General features: G+C 34.9%; 1 protein-coding gene across 2 annotated transcripts in view; it reads left to right on the top strand.

Annotated features, from left to right (window-relative positions):
• The first annotated feature begins 204 nt into the window (after positions 1-204).
• The window catches only part of Machr-b (muscarinic acetylcholine receptor), a 66,930-nt gene continuing 39,337 nt past the window's right edge, over positions 205-27,797 (top strand). Inside the window, exons 1-2 of one of the 2 annotated variants that reach the window (XM_076796081.1) lie at positions 205-990; positions 20,754-20,935. In XM_076796081.1, the coding sequence (XP_076652196.1) occupies positions 20,838-20,935 (98 nt within the window). In that variant the 5' untranslated portion in view covers positions 205-990; positions 20,754-20,837. Of the gene's footprint in view, positions 991-2,518; positions 2,768-20,753; positions 20,936-27,797 lie in introns of those variants that run through there. The other variant, XM_076796082.1, reaches the window with a different exon arrangement.

The raw sequence follows: 27,797 nt of genomic DNA, 5'->3' as shown, positions 1-27,797 counted from the left end.
CACACGGCTAACCGACGCGACGCCGCGGGTACCCGACGATTATGGAGAAAACTAGGTGAATTGATAACAACGGGGAAACGATTCATCCCCGTTCGCGTCGAAGGGCGCCGAACAGAGCTGCGCAAGCGTCTTCTGGAACGGGGTTGACGACGGTGCACAGCGTCGCGACGCTCAACGGCGCTCACTTCAATCCTCGCCGCGTGGCCGACTCGAACTGGAACGGGATTTTGAACCGGAAGTCCGCGCGCTTTCGCTCAGGCGAACGCTCGAAGATCGGATGGCGACGCTCTAGGACAACACGTTCGATCGATTTCCCATCGGTAACCTTGAGTTATGTGGTGCGCGAGTGAAGAGAGAACGGTGCACATTCGAGATGAAGACCTGTCGAGAGCCAGGGGGACTCTTTGCGAGCATGATCGTCGGGTCGATTCGGTCCTAGGAACGTGCCATGGAGTTCTCCGAGTCCCAGAACTATAGCGACTCGGCAGGACGTTCGGTTCGAGCTTGGAAAATTAGTAATTTGCAAGAAGACTTTAGCGATTGATCCGAGATCAAATTCGGTGACTGGGACTCTACCGATTATAGTGATCTCGGTGAACGTTCTGGCTACCGGAAAGACTGCAGGAAGCTAAGAGATTCGAAAGAGAGAATATGAGATCGAGTGGAAATAATTCCAGATCGAGTAAGTTCGAGTTTGGTATGATTCGATCGATCTAAGCGAATCCTTGACGATCCATGCTACTTGGCCAGCCGAATCTAAGAATTGGAAGATTAGACCTGCTGTGATTATGGATTATCTGGCTCGTGGATCGCTGAGAAGCTTCTTGTGAATGGCTGAATTGTATTTGAAAGATTTCTAAACTGATTATGGGACTCGAAGTCGGTGCAAGATGGAGCTCCAGACATGACGGAGTGTGACATTGAGGACTGAGTCTCTGGGACCTCGCACGGCTGTCTTCGTCATAGTTCTCCGCCCGAAGGACACTCAAGGTCAGCTGTTTTACCGTTATTCCAGAAATTTTGTTTTCCTTTCTTTTTTGTTGAAAGATTTTATTTTTATTGCACTTTCACAGTAATAAATACAGTGCGGATTTTATGCATTTATGTCAGCAATCAGGTGTAATTCAAAACATTAAAACAATTAAACGAGTTTAACAATGTCGATATACCATTTTCAACATATAAAAATTATTAATCAGGAAAATAAATTTTTACTTAGCTCCTATAGATTGCAATTGATGTATACAAATTTTATTTTGCATAAAGATCAGCAGTCTAGTAATAAATTAACAGTACTGCCATCCATGGCAGTGTTCTCTCTTGAATAAGATAATGTTCATAAAAATATAGTGTTCAGATACTTTTTCGATCCACTGTGTCAGGTTGTTGCATATGAAATGTCCGACTTCAGAATATAAATGTTGTGAAGCGTTTTAATAAAAAAAAATACTATTATAATCTGCAGATTTATCATATATCATTTAAGGGTACAAAGCTGACCTTTATCTCCAGTGTTTATTCAGATATTTACGTCATACAGATAAATACGTCATTAATTTCCATTAATCCGAGATGAAATTCTATTTTGTTATTATCGAGGTACAGTAAATTATTATCTTCTAAAAAATTGTGAATAACAAAGCAGCTTTTTAATCATGAAATAAATCATAGTGCAAGGTGGTTTGAATAAAGTTTATTTTAGTATCAATCAACGTGATTCTCGTGTATTAATTTGACACGAGTGCAGACATAATTAACACTAGGTTTACGGATGATTAAAAGTGACTATTTTAGGTTACTTTATAAAAATAATAAGAATACATCAATCCAAATTTTTAGCCATTTTTTAGACAGTATAAACACAAAAATTTGTTGAATAATTCCTCATGGACACGTCTTTACAATCACGATAACCGTAAATTAAAAATATTAGAAACCGTCATTTTGACGGATCCCGTGAACCTAGTTTTAACGACTGTTTTTTGTAATGTTCGGTGGGTTTGATTCGTGACCTCGAGGGTGATAGAAAAAATGGAGATGGCCATCTCGGAAATGGAGAACATGAGCGACCAAAAAAATTCAATTTTTGCCATACGACGAGACAACAACTTGACGTAATATGTTCGTTGACAGAATATGTTGACTACAATGGTGGTTACTCCGGTCAACATTGTTTCTCTAACGTGAAAATAAAAATTGGATGTTTCGTGTGCAACAACCTAATATAATTGGTTCATTCCGAAGGGAGAAGCGTTTACTATTAACACTATTGTTTAATTTAAAATTACTTAATATTACTTAAAATACTAGTAAAAACTACTTAAAATGCTACTTAAAATACTTATACTGCTTATATATACTTACAAGTGACTTAATTCCAATATTACTTAATTTTAAATATTAACGCTATTACTTTGCTTGCTGTGGTACTTCCTTCTTCTAAAAAATCGTAGATTCAGAGATTTATTTTTCGAACTTTGTGGAGAAAAAAGAAAACGTCGGACAACGATCAGCCCGGCCCTATTTTCAAGTGTCTTCTACTTTTCACAAGAATTAATCTCTTGTAAAAGCTTGTACTTTAACGCAAGTGTTATGTTCCTCTCTACTCGCACAAGAGAACAGAGTGAAGAGAGCAAGGATGGTGCACTCTGCTCGATGCAAATTCAAATGCCCTCAAAATGTTTAACCTGTTGTAACTCGGGCAACGATCTACCTGGCTGAAGATGAGTCTTCAAGAGCGAAACCTACCCTCTTGAGACACCTCTAAGTAAGTCATTTTTATGAAGATTCTCTTGTATTAGACAGCAGGCGGTAAAGTGGACTTGAGCATTTTCTTGAAAAATTTAGACTCGGATGTACTCGTGTTGACTATTACGCGTTACCGTACTTACGATTAAATATTAAACTAGACCATCTTAGGCGGGAGCACTATGCAAATTAGCACTGTTCAACTCTTCGAGTTCTAGGCCTGTGCCGGAGTCATTCCTGACCCACACCGAAACAGCCAGTGAAATACCTTCACTACAGTTTTCTTTCGATACAAGCTTTTATTTTCGAAATAAAAAAAGAAAATTTTTAATTTCATTATTCTTATAATATAATAAATATTTATATTATTATATACATTAGTATATATTATCATATATTATTTCTATATTTATTATTGTATATATTATCATATATTATTTCTATATTTATTATTGTATATATTATTATATAAATTATTACATATATAATTCTTATTATTTTTAATTCCATTTTAATTTTTTACTTTTTCTAAAATTTTATTTATTCTTATATCGGAATAAAATTGTACATATTGACGGTCACGCTCGAGCTTATCCCCACCGCTGAGTCACGAATGACTTCCGGCATAGTGCACGGAGGGTTAATTATCACTTATCACTGCCAAGGCGTAGCCAACGTTTTTCAATTTGAGAACCTACGTTCCGTCTTCAATATTTTCTTTTCTGGGAAATTGCACATGGGAACGGAAGAATATTAACAGATTTGAAGTTATATACCTGAAATACATGTACAGCGTTATGAAAGTTCGTACAATGTGTTTAATGACTTGCGAGATACAGTTTAATGAAGGAGGCTCGCGAGAGATTAACGGGGAGGTGATCTCGGGGATAGTAATTACGAACTCTGTATGTGCAAACTCGGGCGGTTTTTGAAGTCTCGATGCTTGAGACAAGTCGATTTTTATTAATTTGTTTACCACTCGAATGGCAGAAATTGCGGGAGAAAGCGATTATGCATTAACGAAAAAAAATTCTCCGTGTACAGTGAATCGCAAAAATTATTTGAACGCTCAGAGTTGAATGAAGAGTTAAAGCCGATAAAGATTTAGTCTGCTGATTGTTTTGACCATAATTTGTTCTATCGAATCCTAGTGTAAGATGCTTGCATTAGAATAAGCTCCTGGTTCAAACGGTAATCAAGCTGTCCTTCACAATTAACTCGAAAACGATATCATACGTTTTTAAGCAAAATCGACAGATATGTTTATCGAAAATAGCAACATTTATGAATTTTTTTATCCCAAGATAAGTTTAGTAAATTAATTCTTCCAAGTGTTTAAGAAAGTTCAAGCAATTTGGTCCACTTTTAATAAGGTCGCATCTTTTTAAATGGCGTGTGGAGACTTTTGTGACTGACTGTAGATATCAGATCCACAAAGTGAACGATTTCATGAAAATAGGACATGAATAATATGACAGTTATTTAAAAAATGTTTAGAGACTGACTCTTGTGGTCGATCAACTATGTATTTTTACAAGTGACTGTACGTATTCGAGCGATTATGTCGCGGTGAATGAAATGTAAATTCGATGGATGAAAGAGAAACGGATGCATGGAATCCGATTCAACGGACGAAAAATACGAAAACGTGGTTCGTTCGGATTGAAAAATCGTTAGCTGGACATTGTAGGCTTGAATAATTATTCCGATTGGTTGGCACGTATTCGAAAATACCGCTGTGGACCAACAATCCTTGGAACTGACTAATAATTGCAATTTTTTAAAGTCTTGTGCGAGACATTATGAGAGTTAACTGTAGTTTTTAATTACAAAATTTAATGGAATTATATTGTGGTAGTTTAAACCACTCGCGCCTTGTTCGTTTCTTTTAAACTTTAAGCTTCAAACTTTTGATTAACTTTTTTTTTAAATTCCTCCTGAACCTTGAAGTCTAACAGAATATAAACATACAGTAAACATTTTCCTGTTTCTTCTAAGAAATTATCAACGATAAAAAAGAACTGATCACTGTAACTGTAAAAGAAATTGTAAGGGTTGAAACCACCCTCCAAAGTTAGAGCCGTTAAGAACTTTTTTAGCACGAAATCACAGATTATTATTATGCAAAGATGTAGAGGGTGTCCCAGCATCGGGGGTACAACCTAGAAAAGGGTGGGATTCTACATGAGAAAACAGATCGAAAATAAAGTATAAAATTTTTTCGCTTGTGGCTTTGTTTTTGAGAAATTCGAGTTTAAAGATCCGTCGGGTTCGCGTGCTATAGTATATGCAGGAAGTAGAATTGGTTGGCCATGATCAGACGCGTAAAACTCGATTTTCTCGAAAACGAAGCTTTGTACCACCGATTCTGGGACACCCTGTATAATAATTATTGATTATCAATTTTCCCGAAAGAATATTAATCCCATTGTTTACGGCAAACCGTTATTATTTACGTTGACTATGAAAATTATCATATAAAGATTATTCAATATAAGCTACTGCAACTGTATTCGCTAAATATTAATAATATTATTGATATTGATATAAAAATAAGTGCACACAAAAATAATAGGTTTTGTAATTTCGTGTAAAAACATTCTCAAAGTGAGCCTAGAATATTTTCCATCTAGTCTACAACCTTATTGTATATTTCAAGCATAATTTTAATTTCCCAAAACAAAATCCCATAATAATAGTCTTTGTAGTTTCGTGCTAAATAATTCTTAACAGCTCAAACTTTGGAGGGTGGTTTCATCCCTTAAGCTCTTGTCCTACAATTTCTCTTACAGTTGCAGCGATCAGATCTTTTTTTATCGTGGATTATGTCTTAGAAGAATTAGTAAAGAAGTTAATCGAAAGTTTGAAGTTTAAAGGTTAGAAGAAACGAAATAAGGTAGAAGAAACCGTCGCAAGTAGAGAAAAAGATTTTGTTTGAGTAGCATCGATGTGTATCGTATCAGTCCCATCACTAGTGCTAACCCCTACGTAAACGGACCCCAGATCCATTTATTCTGCTCGACCAGGCGGTACTGAGGCCATGATTGACAGGTATGGGTTAGGTAGAAAGACCGTTGTCGCGAAAAAGAACGTCGTTTCTCTATGGTACATATATCTATGGATTTTCGATTATTTTATGCGACCAAGCTACATTGAATTACGGTAGAATGCCGATTATCTGAGCCAACAGGAAGAAAACGCAATTAGATACCAGCCACAGATTTGGCAGGGTCCCAATTAATATGAAACGCATTATGTCAGAGTAGTTACTCAGCGAAGTCTTAACAGCTTTATAAATATCGATATTAATATACTGGATGGTCGCGAAGGGGTTCGTGCTCGATTTGAAGATAAAGCAGAAACGACTACTTTTCAACATACCAGTTTTTTTTATTAATGAATAACATAGTTGCCACCATTTTCTACAATTACCTGGAAAATGTTAAAATGCTAGAATGTTGAAATGTTAAAATTTTTAAATGTGGAAATTCTAAAATGTTGAAAAGTTGACCTCTGTTGACATGTCGAGCTGATGAGCTGTCGATATGTTGAACAATTGAAAGGTTGAAATGTTGAAATATATACGTAATTGAAAATTGCAAAAGAAATTTATTTCATTAAATTATTGTTTATACAGGGTGTCCCATTTACGTTAATTTAAAACAAAAGTTAAATAATTTCTGGCCGCGCATAATTTGATGTAAGTATTTGTCTGGTACATGAAGGAATAGAGGAAACATGATGGCCGACTGTGCTGTTTTTCATCAAATCATGTAATTTTAAATGATGCAGTTCGTAATTTGTAACAAAAAATTACTAAGCCACTTATTGATGAAACCATTTGGATAGAAGATATCTCAATTCGAATATTGCTATAGTTATTTTAAAATATCTTCTGAATTTCGAACTGCATGGATCAGCGCGCACAAAATGGCATAAATCGTGAAATGTTATAACTGTAACAGGAAGTACTTGAATTACGTTTCTGGTAATATACAGAATTATTATCGCTCTTTCTACTAAAAAATGTATGGTAGCGCAATTGTGCGTTTACACATTTTATTGGCCTGTAAATGTAAATTCCATTTGTTAAGGATTATTAGTTAAGTAGTACTGTGTGTGAGAATTTATGTCATAAATCGATGTCTCGAATGCAAAAGGATTCTGGTTCGTGCGTTTTGTGCTAGCTTTCCAAAGGACAATCAATAAATATCGATTAGTCGGCTCCTCGTGCATGAAGAAACTTGTATTATCCTATTATGGACTCATCGTACAATAGGTGATATGGTTCGGAACATTCGTTAAATTCGGTAGCATAAATAACTGTTAATGTAAAATTGAATGCAATACAATAGACAGTGATCTTTCATTGCATTTATTAAATAAACGGAAACTTTGATTGGCTTACAATCGGGTATTTCGTAAAACATTTCAAGAAGCCATTAAATAATTAAATAACTATTGTACTGTTAATATTACAATCTATAATTCAGAATGAAATTGTTATTTATGTGTTATGACAAGTAATAATTAAAATCGGTATACCACTGTCGTATACCTACTGTTGAATACATTTTAAATCAATTTTTAAAAAATTGTTTTTTTTTTCGTATTTTATTGATAATTAATAGGTACTTTATATTCATACAAGGTGTCTTAGTATTAAGTGTCTTTCTCAATATATTCTATGGGTTTAAATGAGAAAAAAACTTTATGTATAAATATAGGTCTGCGTTTAACGCTTTATTATAAAATTATAAACAAACATAGGGGATTCAGAGGGAACAATATTTGCATTTAATTTTTATCGTATAAAAATGTTATTAAAAAAATTTCATATAAAATTGTCTTGTAGTTCATTAATAACCAACAGGTATCTCTTATATTACTAATTAAAGTATTATAGTGGTTTATTAATACTTAAAATCTATATTAAGTAGTTACTCTTAGCATATAAATAGTGGCTATTTTTGCATAAAATTACGTTTTTCCGTTTCTTACACCCTTCTAATAATACTTAACAGCCATTTATTATTAGCTTAAAAATACGTCAAAGAAATAAAAACGATAGTAAATCAACGAATTCAACTTTTCCTCTGAAATAATTTTTCCTCTAAGTGATGGTTTGTTTAGCCAGTATGCAGTGACTTCTCACACAGTCTTAACGTAATTATGCTAACCGCTTTAACCCATGATCGACTGTTTCTACTCTCGAACAATGAGAAGTAAAAATTTTCCGAACGTAATTGCAATTTGTTATTCGACGGAAGAGTCCGGTTTATTATTTTAATGGTGCAGTATGTCGAGATGCCACTCTGTGAAGCATTTTTGAGGACTTCATAGAACTGCTGTTAATTTGTAATGTCATTAAATTTGATTGCAATTGTCCGATCGATTGTTGACTGACTTTTATATCTGTTTCCACTTCTAAAAAAATATTAAGTATCCCAAAAAATTCTTCCATGTTATTTTTCCGCATAAAAATAATGTAGAAGTTATTGTAAAAATTATTCTGGTTTATTACGATACTGTAGATAATGGAGAACAATATTGAAAGTATTATAGTTAATTTCTTTATTGCCTTTTTGAGACGGAAAGTTTGTACAGTATAAGAAGTTTAGCAATGTCATTATTAAATATCAATAATTACATTCATGAGTCAAAATGAATATGAATGAATCAATTTCATTCATTACATTCATTTCGTTCATTTTCGATTTATTTTTGTATGTAGAAAAAAATAATTTTCGGAAATTGAATGTTTTTGTACTGGTACTCATATTATCAACTAAAAATCTAATGAAATAATAATGTCATCACACGTAATAAAAGTGTCATTGTGGTCTTTTAAGCAGCGCTCTATTGAGCGCTCTGCAAACATAATCACGGAGTAATCTCTTTTCATTGAAGCGAAGACAGGTTTGAAGAGTAGTGTAGGCACAAAGGTAGACTCATATACATATACATATTTACCCTTCTCATGTGCATAATATAAGAAATTTTGAACACTAACATAATTTAACATGTATATTACCGTCCAATTATAAATTCCAGTAAACTACACGCATTTATTAATAATACAATAAATACTGAATATCTCATCTTATCGTTGTATAAGTAATAGTAGTGCTTAATTAAATAATTAATTAATAGACAGTCTGCTTACACGTACAGAATACACCAGTATAAATTAACAAGAATGACAAACTCATAAAGCTAATAATGCTATAAAAATAAATAAAAGCATCTAAATTTATTTATAGTAGTAACAATGATCTATAATTAAATAGGTATAGCCTACATGTATTTATAGGGTTAATAAACAAATAAAAGCAGTGTAATTATATTTAATGAGCTGATGATGCTTTACGAATTAAAAAGGACTGTCGAATTCTATTTAAAGAGCCCATAATGCTCTATGAACAAATGAAAGCAGTGTAATTGTAATTAAAGAGCTAATAATGGCCAATAAATTAACCAAATCAGTTCACTTGTTTTTCGATTACAAAGATATGAGGACTCCATTAATGACTGTCAATTTACAAATCGTGTATATAGTCACACATCTTGATGAGTAATCGATTGCACCTAAATTACACATTAATAATTCGTATCATCGTTCGGCCGAAATTAATAATAAATTATACAGGAACGAAGTGGGTCCGATTATCGTTATTCCGATTCTATTTAGTTTGCATGTAAACAGTCCTTTCATTTGTTTAAAAAAATATTTTCTTGTTCATGTTCTGTACGTATAACTGTATAAACACATTTTACACGTATATTCACAACATTTAAAAATATTTACAAATCAATAATCAAAATTTGTACATTTTACGATACATATGATTTAATAAAATCATACCGAATATAATAATTTAATAAAAAAAATACTCCGATATTTAACTCATGAAATTATACAAAATTACATTATTTATATTCTAACCTTAAATTTCATTTTTAACAATACTATATTGTTCATACAATTAATCATAAAATTTTGTACATTATGTATTACACTTAACTTAATAACAATTTATTAAGACAATGTCGTATACCATACGCAAAAGAATTGTGTCCATAAAATGAAGTAAATACATAAACATTCCAAATTTCTAATAAACGTTGATCGCATTATCTTGATGAACGGAGCCTGTTTAAGAGAAAGGAACAGATTACTTAAAGCTAATTAATTACGTGTATATAGAAAACCGATAGCGTTTATCGGGCCGTAATTATTGATTTTAATTGGCGCGGAAGTTTTACGAGCTTTTCCATTCAATAAAAAAATATACATGCCCGCGAAAAAATCTTTCGAAAAAGCATAACTCGATTCCGAGTTTATCGAGGGTTCCAGTCGGATTTGCTCGACGCACTCGGCAAGAGAAAGCTCTAGATAAATGCTTGTGACTACTGGCATACATACGTGTACAGCGTACACGTATATCGCGAACCATGGCGAAGCACGTTTCGTGAAAGAGTTGATAAAGAGCACGAGAACAGGAGGGCACACGCCACCCTTCGTGAACCGCGTTTAACCTAATACTGGAAAACCGTCACGAACATCTTGAGTAACAAGTATCAAGCGCGTGTTTCGCTCTTGAAATACTTTTGACCCCCTTCGAGCAACGTTTCCAGCCGATTTTGCAATCGGAACATTTTCTACTAGCTTATTACGATTTTCTGCAAATTGTACAACCTCTCTTTCAATATTACATTACTAGACTCCAGACTTTATCCATTTAACAACGATTAGGTGCAATTTAAAACAGTGGAAAGATTAAAAGTCTTTAAGAGTATTAATATATTATCTTCAATACGTTAAAATTATCAGTGAAAAATATTTTATATTTAGCTCTTGTGTCTTGCAATTGATGGGTAACATTTTTATTTCCCATAAAGATCCGGTGTCTACACGTTGCATTATACCTAGTTCACTAACACAATATTGTTCTATAATCACAATGTCATAAAAATTCGAGGTGTAATAATAATTATTATTATGGTAAAGTCTTGATCTAAGCCGAACAGAGCTACACGATCTTAGTCAGTTCACCTAATCCCCTCTTTACACGCGCTGTCCTTTTCTCCGTTCAGCGCGGTCGACGCTGTCACAAGGAAATAGACGTCCTACACGATCTATGTCACAGCACGGACCCGAGGATTGGGCTTAGATCAAGACTTTACAGTGTGCTTTAAAAATAAGTATAATTGATATGGGCACAGTAATTGGGTCCCTTACCCTATGGGTCCCTAAAAATAAGTATAATTGATATATGCACAGTAATTGGGCCCCTTACCCTACGCTAATCTAAAATTGTCCAGAGATTGGATTGAGATCTTGGGACAGCGGTGGGACACTGGAGTTTTCAAATTCTTTTCTCCTCAAAGAAATTGGATGCCACCTTTGAAGTCTGATTTTCCTGACTATAATTGAAACATAAAGTTCAGGGGGTGGTTCAAGGTTATTGTTGTTGACCATATTCCGCTGTTCCATTTGTTTCCTCCCTCGTTTCGTACAAACCTATAGGCACACGCGCTCTCTTTAACTCTCAAGCGTAGAAGGACGTGGCGGTAGCATAATAGAGGAAGCAGTTACCGATGTCATTCACTGTCGGTGAAGTGGCCTTGAATAGTCAGTTGTATTTACACCTATACCAATTTAACACGCGCTTGAATTCTGCACCCTTTGGTGGCCGGTTTTCACAGGGTTTTGCCGAAGTGAATCCAAATCTATAAATTGGAAAATTTATTATAGTCTTCGAGTAGCTATACATTCTGTCGCATGCTATACACAAGACGACGATATTATGGATTATTTCGCGAACTTTGTTTAGAGCTGGAAGAAAGTTACAGGGAAAAACATTTAACGATTTAGGCAGCTCTAGTTTCCCACGACTTTCCTTGAATAACATTGATGCAAGTATAATGTTTCTTAAAATAGAGCTGCATAGGGTAAGGGACCCAATTACTGTGGGGGTACCAATAATAAAAAGTAGATATTAAATATTTTTTAAAATTAAATTTAGTTAATATATATATGCTTTAAAAATAAGTATAATTAATATTGGCGCAGTGATTGGTACCTCCACAGTAATTGGGTCCTTTAACCTATTCGAAAGAATCAATGTCTTTAAAGAAGATGTGCAGCTCCTTTAAAAAGAAGGGCGCAGTCGCATTTTTTCGCGGGGTCGTTGTATTCGGAAAAAGTGAAGAAGCAGGAAAATAGACCTTCCTACACCATTCAACTTTTTCCTGTACAACTTTTTTCTACCTCCGACCAAACTCGAGATGTAACTCGCCCCAATTGCGCGGGCTCATCCGCGCATCCGCCGGTGATTATGACAGTGGCCTAACTTATATATTTTTCGTTTCGAAATATTTGCAGCTTCACCATTCTGCGATTGAACTCAATTCTGTCTGTCGTCACAATTATTGTTTCAATTTATCGATAAAAACTGTAACTTTCATATTATATTTTTTAGAAAATTTTCCCTGTATTTTGTAAATTATGCAATTTTTTTATACTGTATGCTTAGACTATATTGTTAATGTTCCAAAGCTTTCGTTATAGAATGATTTTATGAACATTTTCATAAATTTTTTTAGTAACGTCTTTATTCTCATAATATAATATAGTAATTATATAATCCATTTGTTCTAGAAATTTTTTAAATAATTCTATAAATTCTTTATATTTTGATTATATTTATTTTCACTTTATATACGTTCAACTGTATATATACTAAAACACAGTTTGTGTTATTTTACAAGAAATAATTTTTAGATCATTGCTCAATTAAACACAGTGGCCGGAAAGACATCGAAGTTTGTCAAGACAAACAGTTCGTTTGTTTGTCATAAGTGCCTTCATTGGGAAGCGAATGGTTTAGATCGAGGAAGAGTGCTTAAGACTCAAAATAAACTGCAAGGAATAGATGAGCACGATAAGTCAAGTTCTCTTACTCTGAATTTCATTCCGACTGAATACGAAAGTGCACGGTCAAGTATTAAATCAATAAGTGAGATATTGTATTCGTTTATATTCTCGCGTTTGTAAGGCCGGCTCTTTTATTGGAGTATGTATTTATTTCAAAACTCGAGAAAAATTCCTGTTATCTTTGTGTTTGCCACGCGTCCTCGATTAGACAGATTTTATTTATTTCATTCAATTTACTAATTTATTCCAATCAGGTTTTTTCATCTATATATAGGCGCTGTTATTGACCCTAATTTCAACAAAACTTCGACCGTGTAACGTTCAGCACGGAATCGCTATTGACGTTTAAAGAATGCTCGAGATTTACGTCATTAAACCTTCTAATAAATTAACTTTTGAAAATTTTTCAAAGTATAGAACCTTAAAAATTTTTTACCCAAATTTTATGGAACAGGAGAGAAAAGAAAAAATGGAGGATCAGATCAGTGGGTAAGGTTAATTTGGGTTAGTAAGAATAAACAGTTAAATAAGTAGATAAAAATATAATCGACATTTTTACGAATATCTACAGTTTATTTACAGAATATCACAGGTGTTTATTCTTATTATTTTATTTTATTTCTGATTGATTTTGCAAAGACTTTATATCAATCGCCACATTAATTCTTTTTAATACACGTTTTACAAATTAAAACACAGAGTGTAGGCATGATCGTCCGTTTCGAGCGATAGTGTGCAAAATTTCGTGTCACAGTGTATCATGAATGGAAAGTCACGGAAAGAACGTGATTAATGCAGTCTGGTTGTTTGCATACCATACCTTTTTTAAGCAATCGTTAGATCTCTGGCGTTGTTATTAAAACAAATAACAAATTAACCGTTTTCTAAGTTTTCAATTGCGTGACACTTTGTATAATTCAATTATTAAACAATACTCTTGACAGTACTACAGACTCTGTGTCTGAAACCCTTTAATTTTACAGTAAATTAAATTGATTTAAAATAAATAATTTAAAAAATTGGCACGTTAAGAGCGTCTCGCTATATTAAGTATTCACAATCCTAACGAGTTAACATTTGATATACGAATTTACAAGTTGTTCGCTTGTACGTAAATATTTGTCCGTTTCACACATGACTGTCCAACAGATAATATTTATAAACTTAAATTTTTTAAATGAATAAAACTTCGAGTATTTGATAACACAAGGTTCTATGAACACATGATGTCTACACCTCCGCGAACTTTTTAACAGAATCGTTTAAAAATAAAAATACTATTTGCACGTTAAATATAAAGGGTGTCCCAGAAATGTACTTCCTCGAACGAGGTTATTCCTGAGGTCATTCGAAGTAACTTTTTCCTTTGCGAAAATCTTCTCCGCGGCTTTGTTGAGGAGTTATTAACGAAAAACACGGGCCAATCAAAGCACGGTTACAGGGGACTGACTCCGGCTCGGCCAATGTCAACGGCACGCTCAGCGGGGCCTGTCGTAGCCGCGCTCTGATTGGTCCGTGTTTTTCGCCAATAACTCTTCAACAGAGCCGCGGAGCAGATTTTCGCAAAGGAAAAAGTTACTTCAAATGACCTAAGGAATCACCGCTATCAAGTACAACATTTCTGGGACAACCAAAAATTAACTATAATTAACTACATTACAGACAATGTATAACAGAAATCATAGTTGCTGCGGCGTCAAGAAAATTGCGTACAGAATATTGATTGTGCGGGAAACCAAGAATGCAACCGGCAGTTTCGCTGGATATCGAGTTTCCATCCGTGTTGAAGGTAGAGCAGCAGTGTGTAAGAGTGCGCGAATAGTAAACACGATGGCGGTGTAACTTAATAACACAGCCGAAAGCAAGTCACGTTAACGTGACGTTTCTGTTCGGCGAACAATGCGGGGTCATCGCGAATTCGTGCGCACGTGCGCGCCGATAACGATAAAATGATCGTGCACGTTCCATTCGCTCCTTTCCCAATGGAACAGCTTTGAATCTTTTACGGTCTGATAACGCGGATCCATTCGATTATCATACGGACGCATAATCGGGAATTGTTTCCGTCCGTCGGCGCGACGCGACGTGTCCAACGTCCGTTAACATAATTTTTGACAACGTCGCCGTCGTAGTGGAAATGCTCCGCGTAGATCGGATACAGATGCAATCTTGCATATCTGTGTGCCTATGTCTGTGCATTTCAACGATTCCCCGATACGCCCCGCATTGCCGGATAAGCGTCGGCAAATACATTCTCAGCGCTTGCGAGTTTGTTCGCCGAGCGTCGATTATGTTGCATAATGAGCCAAACCGAAAGGGCTCTCTGTATCTTCCTTCCGAAACGGTGAAATATTAGGCTGTCCTGAAAGTTAGGCAACACGAGTATACCGACCGTGTGTTTGGCAATACAATGTTTACTATATATATGTATATCCAAAACACATACGGCTAGGAGATACTATTCTTTGATCTACTATCTCCTACGCTGTGCTGCTTTTATTTTTTGAATTCAAATAATACAACGCGCAGCTGTTTCGAAGAATGAAGGATTTTAAAATTGAATATTTCGCTGATGAACAAGAGGGTTAACGAGAGTTATGATATTTATTTATTTTTTCGTTGGATGTGGTGCTTTTCTTCCTATTGCTTTGCAAGCAAGACGTTTATGCGCTACGGAATTTTGTTTCTCCGGAACCGGCAAAAAGTGTTGATTATTTAGTTAGTAGCGGGGAAGTTGCCACTTCCAGTCAGCTGATTGAATATCCCTCGGCAGCGGAGATGGAAGTCGCTGCAGTTTGAAATTAGATCGATATATAACTACACAATTATATTTTCCCACGGGGAAAAAACTGCCAATAAACCTGGTGGGAGCGGCTTTTCCGTTCCTGTTGGCTTTAATAAGATTCCCAGCGATTAATCAGAATCTTTCTTCCTTACCTCCGCCCTGTATTTGACCGATCACGAGGCGAATGCCTCCTGACAAGCCTGCATCATCGGTGTTTCACTGTTTCGATCAATCAATTCGGTGTCCGTGCCAGTAATTAGCGCGTTACATTATTTCATCGTCTCCGCTTCTGCTTAATGACCGAAGATTGTTGATCTCTTCGATACATTGCAAGCTGTTTACTCCCTCGGCCAGCCAAAATTATGTTCATTAGCCTAAAAGCATCGCCCGAAGGTTATTTCCCGAAAAATGATACTGTAGACTTTTCCGAGTAGGCGCTCTTTCTCATAACCCTATAAACAGTCGGTCAAATTATTGGCGTAATAACACGCAGTTTTAATTAACAAACTGTAAAGATACTGTAAAAAAAAAAACAGATTTTTTTAAGGGAATATTAATTATTCATATTAATTATTATTATTATATCAAATTAGGCACCCAGCGGTGTAAGTGACTCGAGTATAAATTATTGTGTTAACTTAAAATAAAATAGATTATCTTCAATGTGGCGTACGATTTTTTGAAAAGCGAGAAAATATCAATTTTATACATTTTTAAAAATTCAAGACATGGAGTTAATGTGCTACAACTCCGCCATTTTATGATTTTATGTGATAAAAAAAAATACGAAAGTAAAGCTAAAATATTGCTTAATGTTCCGTAAAAAAATCGTTTTTTTACAGTATCTGTATATGCGAAAAAAAAATTACGGGACTTACGGGGTTGCGTACCCCCTTAAACCGTTGTCCGCAGCAGTGCATTTTGAAAATTTTGCAGCGACGTCGTTTCCCTTCGTTATCATTTTTGGCCCCTTTCTTGGCCTTTGCCCTTCTCAACTTCGCGTCCGATTCTACGTCAGCGGTGCACCGGAAATGTCGCGGACGTCACAGTCACAGGTCACGTGTCTTATCGTTGCCAATGTCACACACGTTGCAAGAATTTTTTCCCATCCCTGTGGCGTAGATCATCGCGACGTCGTTCGGGGGGTAAGGTTAAACAAGCTTCCGTGACATGTGTCGCGGTTCCCTTTTCCCTCTGTGCAGATGATGCGAAACGAAAGAGAGATAATGAAAATGGAACGTGGAAAGGACCGATCTACACAATTCCTCTGGCGCAAGCGAGCACGCAGACTGACGTGTCGGAAATTTCAGGGAACGGGCGCCTTAATGATCTGAACCATGTTGCAGACCTCAACGTCACGAAATTAATCGAGGTTCCCATGATTTTCGTCTCGGGAATGGAAGAAGAAACTCTAAAACTTCATGTTCACCACAGAGTTCTTTAACATGCTCGATGTCGGACATTTTTGATTTCATGGCACTCGTAGCTAAATCCATAAATCCACCAAGGGCTCTAAAGGGGGGGGGGGGGATAAATCCTAACCTAAATGGGCCAAATTGTAAATTCCAAAACATTTGGCGGGCCAAAAAATAAAAGGTAAAAAGTTAGATATAACGGAAAGATTTATACTAATTTTATATAATTTATTTGTGACAGTAATTACTTTTTATTGCAAACTGTTTATCAACACATTTCAAAAATACAATTCGCGGGTCACTCTTTGGGAACCCTGATTTAAATCCTTACATAAGAATTTTTTTTATTATAATTTGAACTACTTATTGCGAACAAGTGATAATTAAAAATGCTTGTTAAAATGATGTTTATACGTGCTAAGGTATTAGTTAAAAGAAGAAGATATCTCGAAACAAAAATTTAACATTAATCGGCTCCCAATCTGTAATAATCTCTAATGATAATTTTAAATCGTTGCCACTCAAATATGAAAGTTTTTCCGAAATATTCGAAATTTTTTTGGAGGGTATGGAACTTTCCATCGTCTGTCCGTAATTCATGGAAAGGGGTGTAACTTTGCTGTCCATTGCTCGCTGATATATGGAAGTTTAGGAACGATGAGGACTTTTCTGAGGATCCCGAACTCTTTGTTCCGAGCATCGATTTCGAAAGTAATTGAAACTCCCCGACAATGAGATATTACTAGTATACTGGGTGAACCTAGGAGAGACGCCAAGCTTTCTCATTATGAGCTAACAAAAACTTTATTTTCGTAGTAATTAAAACGATTTATTGTTTCCTGTAATAGTACATCCATGTACTGTAAAAAACAAAAACAATTTTTTAAATTTTGGGTAATTACAATAGGGGCGGCCTCTCCGGTTTCCATGACCTTGAAATGTGTTGTCAAGGTCATCATTCTGAACAGATTTTTTCATCTTCCAAATACGTATTAGTCAGTCGGGTTTTAGAGGCCGAAGCTGACTCAATCGCGGTTTCAGATAGCTCGTCCTCAAACAAACTATTATGCTAACAACACGCTATGTCTGCTCGCTACGTTTTAATTAAATGTCGGTTTTGCGGATATTCGACCGGAAACTATTTAGCACGTTCATCCCAATATACTGGCCGTGTACACAGAAGAATTCGGCAACCATCTTCCGGTGAACAGTCGAGGACAAAATTTTCAAACAGTTTTCGAAACAAGTATTGGAGACGTACAAATTTAAACACGCGCAACTGTTCAACCAGTGAATTCCTAACATTAAAACTTGGATTTTTGGCTTTGCCTCGTAAAAATCTCCAGGATTGTACAAGAATAACGTACACTTTTCTGGGTTGCCAAGGTGAAGTTTAACCAAACTTTCGATTTACAACAATTTTGCATAGTCAATAATATATTTTGACTTTATCCGAGAGCTTTTTCGAAATTTTCAGAGTATGCATAATTGGCACAGATCTACGTATGTTTTAAATTTTCAATATAGGCCTGCATAGAAAAGTTGTTCACAACTTTTAGTATTTTCTCTGTAATTCCGACCAATTTCAATTTTTTCAACATTTTTTAATTGTTCTAACTTCTAAAAGAAAAAATCCAGGTTGTATGGCACAATATCAAGGAAGTTATCGTCCCTTTAAAAATGGCCGAATATTGTACTATACGAATGTAATGAAGTTTAAATTGATGAACACCGCCATTATTTTTGCAGCAACCTTGTGGTGGAATTTTGAAGTCAATAAAATACACGGGATATACAGTGATCGAGAATGGGGCTGTGCAGTGTCGACAGCATTTAAAAAGTAAAAACTGCCAAAAAGCCGGGCAAAAAGAATCGCAATTGAATTTTCGAAGCGAAGCGAATGCCACTAAACGAATGAAACATGCGTAAACGGGCCATCGAATCAGTTAGCGGTTACGTTTTTCGATGTTCCCCGAGCGATACGGACTGTAGCTCATCCTCTGAACAAGATTCGAAATCTCTGAACAATTCCTGCGTTCTCTCCATTCGTTTCGTTCGTTCTATTGTTCTATTTCGCGAAAACCAGGTATCCTGCGACTAAAATCTTTGTTTCTACGCTGTGGTAACCCTTGCACACTTCACGTCTATTTTTCTGTATAGCGAACAGTTTTTCCTTCATTCCAAAACAATAGTTTGAACTATTTACCCGTCAAAAATGCTAAAAATCGCACATTTTTACACACATATGACCTTTGAACTTGCGATCTCCTAGGATCGAAACTTGGATTTTCGACATTTTCTCGCCACAATCTACAGGATTACATAAAAAAAGGTTAAAAATTTCTGGTTTCCCGAGGTGAAGTTTATCAGCTAATAAACTAATCCCAGCGTCTCGAAAAGAATTTAAGTCGTTTGGTCCTATCTTAAAAAAGTTATGGTCTTTATAAAAGTGCGCGAATATTACTGTGAGTCACAGCACGTAGAAAACAGTCTTTAGCGTAAGAAGATAATCGAAAGCGAGAGTATAAAAACGAAATCTGGAGGCCATCGGAAAACTAAAAATGTCAGATATTCTCCAGCAAATGTGTTTCATTGAGGAAACAATGAATTAAAGCATTCGTGACAGAAAGTATGTTCTCTTTTTGTTGATTCGTAACGATCATAAACGACGCAGAAAAGAATTCACCATCGAGCACGAACATCGTGTACGAAATTATGTCTATCGTGAGTGTAACATGTATTACGAATCGCGCAAGAAGTTTCAATTCGTGTCACGTCTACCGCCGTGATTATACGTAATCTATAACACTTTCCTATTCATCATTTTAATGGAAAACCAATTTCGTTAATATTCGTAATTGCTCGATGCGCAATCAATATGTCGATACATATATGCACGGGCTGTGTGTTCTTGAAATATAATTTCGCGATTGTCTACTCTTAATTGGTCGCAATGATTAAAATACGGACAATTTGCTTCGTCATTGATACGACTTTATATGGACACTTTCCGGGAAAGTACGCTACTTAATTCTGTGAGTTCTCCTGGAACAAAATGCTATAGTATACTATTACATTAGAAACACAGAAACATGATTGGTCGAGGTTAAACAGACACCTGAAATATGATCATTTTTGCTGCAACTACTTATCTCAGATATTCCAGGATCGTTTCCCGATTTTTTCACTGTGATAAACATTTTTCAATGTTTTCGCAATAATTCTTAATTTGACTTAATTCTAAATTTGACTTTAATAATATTTGAACAGCTGTGATTCATTTCTCTTCAATCAATTTTATAAGTCAAATTTCCATTAAAAATTTGAAAAAAAATGAAATGGAAAAAAAAGATTTTTTTGTCAGAGTAGTTATTTTAAAAATGTGATTATTGCTTAAAGATTCTCAATAGAAAGGTTAATTAAAAAAAAAACGTAAACGAGCCGATACAAGTACTTCCAGAGTGTTGAAGTAAATGTTTAGACAAAAAAATTAATTACTTATAAATAGTTCGCGGATTTTTGAATCAATAAAATAATAAAATAAAATTGATAAAATAAATGAATAAATCATTAATGAAATTTAATAATTTTAATAAGCTGATACTGATACATTAAAACTCTTAAATTCTTTTGATACGTTTCTTAAGTTAAATCGAACCTACCCGTTTTTACCATAAACGCGTAACATCCGCTGATTGCTTGTAAAGAATATTATAGGTAGAGGGGAGAATTAGGTGAACGTACATGAACGACCCAGTTATGCGAAATGCTTGTTACACGACAGATTCATGTAAATGGCGTTTCGCTCAATATGTTTAGCTGCATAATGTCTGATTATAACGGTGCGTTATTGCATTGTTTACAGAATGCTCGGGAGATGATCGAACATTAAGAGGAAGGTGTCAGTGACACTATAAAGTTGCTGCCACCGCAATCTTCACTCGGTGGGATGGAGCTGAACGGAACGGAAATTAGCCTGAACGGCACCGAAAGTAATCGCACGTCATCGCCTGTTTACATCATTAGCACTCATTATATGGCGCAATGGTGAGTACATTTTACAGTTTATTTTATTTTTCATTCTGAAAATTCAGAACATCCAATTGAGATACTTTTTCCTTGCATATAATGATGCTATAAACTGTACCCGGTACAAGGATTTTAAATAATTATTGATGCGAGCGAGATACCAATTTTATCAAATTTTTAGCTATTAGAATTTTTATGTGTCAATCACAGAAGCCACGAAAATATTTTTTGCATAAAAAGTGTCATAGACCCTCTCAAATACAACCATACTGGTTCGCTTAACATTCTAAACTTTCAATGATATTTAAACAATTTTTTCTCCGAGCGAAACACCAATTTTATTGGAATCACAATTTCGAGAATTTTTTGTTCCGTAACTGCGAAAACTATGTAAATTTGTCTTGCCTTAACAAATTCTATAGATTCCGCTGAACAGAATGGGTATATTTTTTATAACATTGTGAATATTTTTGAATGTTTAAATTCTCAGTGTAGATATAATTCGAAAAAAAGGAATAAAATTTTTTCGTTTGACAACTCGCTTTCGAGAAAATCGAGTTTGAAGATCCGTCGTTGGGTTCGTATGCTTTAGCGTATATGCACTCAGTAGAGTTGGTTCGCCATGATCAGACGTGGTCAGACGGTTTCCCTCAAAGAGCACACGTATTCGAATGATATAATTCTATTCTATATTTTCTAATTATTTTCTCATAAGGAAATAATCATATTAATAATAATTATGATAATAATAATAATAATAGTAATCGCCTTGTTCCCGCTTTTACATGTTACTCGGCTGCATCCCGTGTATATATTCATAAAAAAATTTAAGTTTTTCAAGGAAAAATTCCGGCCCTCTAAAGAAGGGTTAAAACCAGTCACTCTGTACAAACCGATGACACCCAACTGTAAGATTTTTGAGTATCACGCGATACTCAAAAATAATTAATAGTTAATTTGTCGCAATTCCCAATAAGAACTGATCACCGTCACCGTGTTCATATGTTGACATAAGTTCGATTCAGTTAGGGCAAAGTAACCACCCGCATGTACAAGGACACCCGCAGGTACACAAAACAACCCTAATTGAAGAGTATGGGAATTTCGCTTGTTGCATTCAAAGGGATTATAAAGTACATAAGACCTAAAACATGTGAAATCATAGTTGCAGAAGTGTTATTTAAGTGTAGAATAGGGTAAGGGACCCAATTACTGTGGGGTAGCAATTACTGTGCCTACATTATATTTATTTTTTGAAGCATAATGAATATTAAATTTGTTTCCATTAAAATCAGTTAATATATAAATCTTATATATGTCTTTTTTAATCTTCATTATGCTTTAAAAATAAGTATAATTAATATAGGCACAGTAATTGGAACCCCCACAGTAAATGGATCCCCTACAGTTTACAGAAAATTCGATTTGAATTTTATAATCGATAATCCCGTAGATATTTAAATATTATAAGGTACGTAATAATTAGTTCTGAAGAATATTTTTCATATTATAATTATCGAATTATCATGCTGCCATAAAGAAGAGCTTTTTCTCCGCGGTTCAGCGTCTTTGTGGCTGACTTCAATTACACATTGACTGGCAAATAATCGAATTTATTTGTATCGCATTTTAAAAGGAACAAGTCTCTTCTACTATGGAAGAATAATTGCGTTTTTTTTTCTTTTTTTTCGACGACAGGAGATGCATAATGGAATCAATCCATTAAGTGGAACACTTCTAAGTACTCGACATCAGTTCAAACCACTTTCTGGTAATGTATTTATGATTTCGCCTAAAAGTGATTTTCAATTACATAGATTTCTGTTCTTCGACTTCGAATATTAACATTGACTTCGAATGTATTCTTCATTCACTTTAATTAATACTTCTTAACTTTAATACTTTTTTGTTCTACTCTATATTGTTCTTGTTCAATGCAACCTCACGATTTTCACAAACTTTTCTTTACATTCTTCGTAAATATTTGTTTACGTCGCTCACAAATATTTACTTTTCATTCGTGCCACTACAATGAATTCTCGATTACTTATTCAGAGTGTGTTCATGATTAATGATTTCCGATAGTGTTTCTCCGGGGCGTCGCATTTTATGTACCGGTGGAAATTATTCTTCCTGTTTCTTGGACAGTTTTAAATTACTTTCTGTAACTTATAATGATTTCTACTCTACATTCACCGAATACGAATGGAATAACGAAACTTGTAATACTAATTTATTTTTCGACTTGCGGTTTACTCGTGGGTCATTCCGAGGTATGTCCATTAAAATTTCAGGAAATTCTATTGTTTACGGAAGTAGAGGTGTGAAATTTGATATATCACAATTATTAAAACTGTACGAACGCGAAATTATTATTGCAGAGCTATTGATACTACGAAATTTTAATAAACCGGATCTTGTCATTTTTATAAGGCAATATACGAGTAAATAAACCATACTTATAAGAAAATATAAATTTTAAATCTTATGCTTAGAGTAATCTAATGTTAGTATAATATTGGAGTAATTTAATATGTATAAACATATATGTAGAAGGAAAATATGTCATGGAAGAATGTCAGTTACATAACAATCTTTTACATTTTCATTTCAATTTGGAAAACATATGAATGTGACTTACAGCAAACAAAAAATTATTTTACAACAAATAAATTTACGTAAAAATTAATATTTTTTTACGTCAAATTACAAATAGTCAAACTTTGCGAACTTAGAGGAAGAAACATTGTCGTCTTATATCGAAAGAAAACGGTACAGTGTTTACACGATATATGTCCAAAACTCGGGTCTAGCCACGGACATATATCGACCAGGAGTACTATTCTTTGATTCATGTGACGGGGGTAGTTCGGCGACTTTTATCGGCTAGGCATTTTGGACAAATATGGAGTAAACACTGTACATAGTTTTACAGTGTTTGTGTTTATTTGTATGGGGCTGGTAAAACTAAAATGTTGTTTCTCCGCACGAATTTATCCACAAAGATAAAAATTTTCAGAACACATTATTACATTCAAATAAAATTTTCAAAACCTACTAGGATCTGATAGGACGTGAAATTTTCAGAATATGTATAGAGTAAACACTTTATTCTACATACAGTAAACACTGTAATTATGGGAATAGGATCAGAGGGTTAATCGAAGTGACAAAAGAAAGTTTAATTTCGTGAACGTTGAAAAGTCAAGAGAGACTAATAAATCCGTCAGTTTCGCCGGGATACGCACACGCTGGTGCGTTCAGTTTATCGATAGTCGCACGGGAAAATGGAGGATTTTTCGTCGGCGCGGTCGCGTGCTCTTTCGATCAGCACTCTAACATTGGCTCGCGTGTTTCGCTACTTCCGCACGTCATCTGCTTCTCCTTTTTATGAAATAATGAAGCCGGTACGAGCGGTGTACTTACTCGCGTAGTCGTATTCGAACAACTAGCCCCATCAACCGAAACTCACCTACTCACCTATATACCTCGGTGGAACGGAACGGGACGGAACGAAACGGAACGGGATACGCGAATTAACATGGCCGGGTCAAGGGTGCAATTTCCCCCAGATTGGTTGTTCCTGATGCTTGCTCGCTACGTCTGCTGCCAACATCGCTGTACTTTTCTTGAAAAACCTGGCTGTCTACTGCAGTAATAGCCCCGGCATGGTTTTCGGGGATTGTACCGAGCCCGCTCTGTTACAGTGGCTCGAAAAAGTATCGACGCCGTTGTTACTATCGTGACAAAATTCTACACAAAGCTAGAATCCTAACGCGTTATCTCCGGCATGAACCCACAGCTTGAAAAGTATTTATATTTGAGTTATTTACTTTTCGCGAAAAGTTTCCAAACAATTTAATATCTGATCCTTAAAATTAATTTTTTTTTGTGATCCGTATAATATTATATTGATATTTACTGGTAAAATTTGAATTCCTTCCAAGCCCTTTGTACCGTAACACATTAACCTTCGGACTCCTGCGAGTTCTAGGTCTATGCCGGAGTCATTTCTGAACCACTACAGTTTTCTTTCGATATAAGACGACAGCTCGGGACCGGCTTTCGTCCTATTTCGGATGAAGAAGAAAAAGAAGTGGGGACAGCGATTTTTTTATTTCGAAATGAAAAGCGTCGTCTTATATCGGAATAAAATTGCGCATATTGACGGTCAATGGAGCATATCCCCACCGCTACGGGTCACGAATGACTCCGGCATAGTATACGGAGGATTAATTATTCTTACACTCTTATTACGTAATTATTACCGCACCATAATGAAATATTAGTTTATCAATTAAATTAATTAATTAAATGAACAATGGTATTATCGAGATACGACGAAAATAAATATTAATTAAGCAAACGAAAGTTAGCATCAGTAACGATGAATAAAAATAGACATTGGTGCCGTGAGCTACATTAACTTTATATTTCAATACATGTGGATGAAAATTCTTAATATGGGTTAAATAGATGAGTAAATGTTAACCTAAATAATACGGTCTAAATTCGCTATCAATTAAAGAAATATTTATGATCATAGTGAACAGTAATTCAGAAATCTGTTCGCATACGTTTCAAGTAAAAGTTGAGTGTAAAAATGGTTACGTGACACCTACGTGTTTACTTCTGTCGTGTTTTTCAACGTTCATTTACGGTGTATTTACATTTTAATATGAAGCTTGAAGCTTTTTCATACCGTTGGAACAAATGAACGGAGCAGCTTTGTGTGAACGAACGCGCAAGCCACTGTTATAGTAAAAAATGAGTTAGTCAAGTACCCATTGTTAAAAAATCGCTCGTTGTTCCATTCAGCGAAATAATATCTTTAGAACATAGATTCCTTTATTCGAACGATTTCAAGTTAATTTGGATACTGGGATGCCCCAGTGTATTTCCTTCAGCAGCTTACGAGACACGAGCGAACGTCTATTTACTGCGTGTATAGCGGTGTTCATTAAGCGCGGCTAGAAGAACAATGCTGTCTCGAAGGGGAACAAGTCCCCCACAAATTTTTGTCTCAGTTTTGGCCCCTGCGAAGGTTCATTTCCGTCAGCGTTCCTGCTGTTTGAACGCTGCCACGGAAATGCTGCTAAGGAAACACCTGATGTCGCCCCATTTTACCAATTTAAGGATCATTTTATGAAATCTGCTGCGAGTTAATCATATCGAATATCTCTAAACAATTTAAATACCCTTTTTCTGTAGTTAACAAATGAAGATTTTTTATGCATTATATTTTTTACATAATCAGTAGTAATTTATACATTTAATTTTTCTTTGTTTTTTGATCTAAATAAATTATTTATGGTCGCCTTAACCACTTGTATTATTAAACTGCAAAATAAACAATTTCCACACCACTTGTAAGAAAAAGGGGCCAAGTAGACATTTTTTTGTTAGCCTGAAAATTTTCAAAGCAAAACATTTTTAATTTAATTAAAATATCCGTTATTAATTATTATATTTACTTTAAATAAAACATTTCTTAATTTAGATTTTTATAACGAGTTATTCGACGAAAAAATCACGGAACCATTGAAAGAATTGTTTGTTCTAGTTAACGTTTGACGATTTTTAAAGTAAAATATTTTAAAATTTATGGAAATACGTGGGTTTTCTTTATTTGGTTTATAATTTTGCGCAATTTAGTTTCCAATGACTTCCTCGGATCAAAGAATTTATTTTGCAAATTGTTATTTCTTTCAAAATTATTATTTGTACATTAACTATACGTTTTACAATTGGCTGAGCTGCTTCGTGACATTGTATCCATCAGCTGAAAATTTCGCGTGTTCCATGTGACACCCGCCCATTTGCCATACAGGTACATAGCGAGCCAAGTAATTCAGCGAAGCTGATTACTTCGTAAGTATACACCGTTTCCACTTCCTAGTGTGACAAGTTCTATTCCACACTCGATTATAATGATGATGAACATTAACGTTCCGGAATGTAGACTGTACATGCGCATGGCGTGAGTCAGCCCTCGAAATGTTTCTGCATTCTATAAAATCAGATTTTCTACGTGTCGAGGGAAAACATTCGTTTTTGTCGTTCAATTTAACAATAAAAAAATTCGAATCGAGCGAATATTCTATCGAATCGAAAAATGAAATAACTTATTATTCAAAGTTTTGAAGGACAAGAACACATATTCTTTCGTGTAGCGAGTCTGACGAACTGGGTCAGAGCAACCATCGATACAAAAACTGAGTGATTTAAAAATCAATCAGCATTCAGCGCTATACGTATACCAACACACATCCACTATATTGGTAATGGGCAGTCGATAAGTCGTTTGAAGTATTTAATGTCGTTGAACAAATTTGTTAATTAAATCGCCACCTTTGCCGTTCGCGTGCAGCTCGCATTCGGCAAAATCAAATCGCTTCGTCAAATCATTTTCTTGTTGATGCGGCCAAGCATTGATCTACACGAATCATTATAGCTTAATTATCCTACCGACACATTAAAACGTTGAGAACTGAGTATAAATGTTTTTGAAGAATTTATTCGGATCGAAACCATAATTTTATGAGAAATGTTCAACACAAGTTCTTTTCGAAGATATTCTTAATTGCCCATAAAGAGCTCAATTTGTAATAGTTTAGCGTATAAAATTTATGAAGCATAAATAAAAATTTACGCTGAAGTACCATCAGAAATCGTTTTGTAATTTCGTCATAGAAAATGGTAAAGTAAGCTTATAACAGACCCTTGGGCACCTTTCTCCAAGGATTTATTTAATCATTCATAGCAATCTCAATTTTCAATTTTCCTACCGTCTAAAAATTGATGGATGTTGTCGAAACGTAGATGAAAGTGTACAATGGAGTTCGATGGAAAACGGTTCTGCAGTTTTGTAATAAAAATA

The sequence above is a fragment of the Halictus rubicundus genome, chromosome 11 (genome assembly GCF_050948215.1).
Source record: "Halictus rubicundus isolate RS-2024b chromosome 11, iyHalRubi1_principal, whole genome shotgun sequence".
Taxonomy (NCBI): Eukaryota; Metazoa; Arthropoda; class Insecta; order Hymenoptera; family Halictidae; genus Halictus; species Halictus rubicundus.
This window is presented reverse-complemented; position numbering and strand designations above follow the sequence as displayed.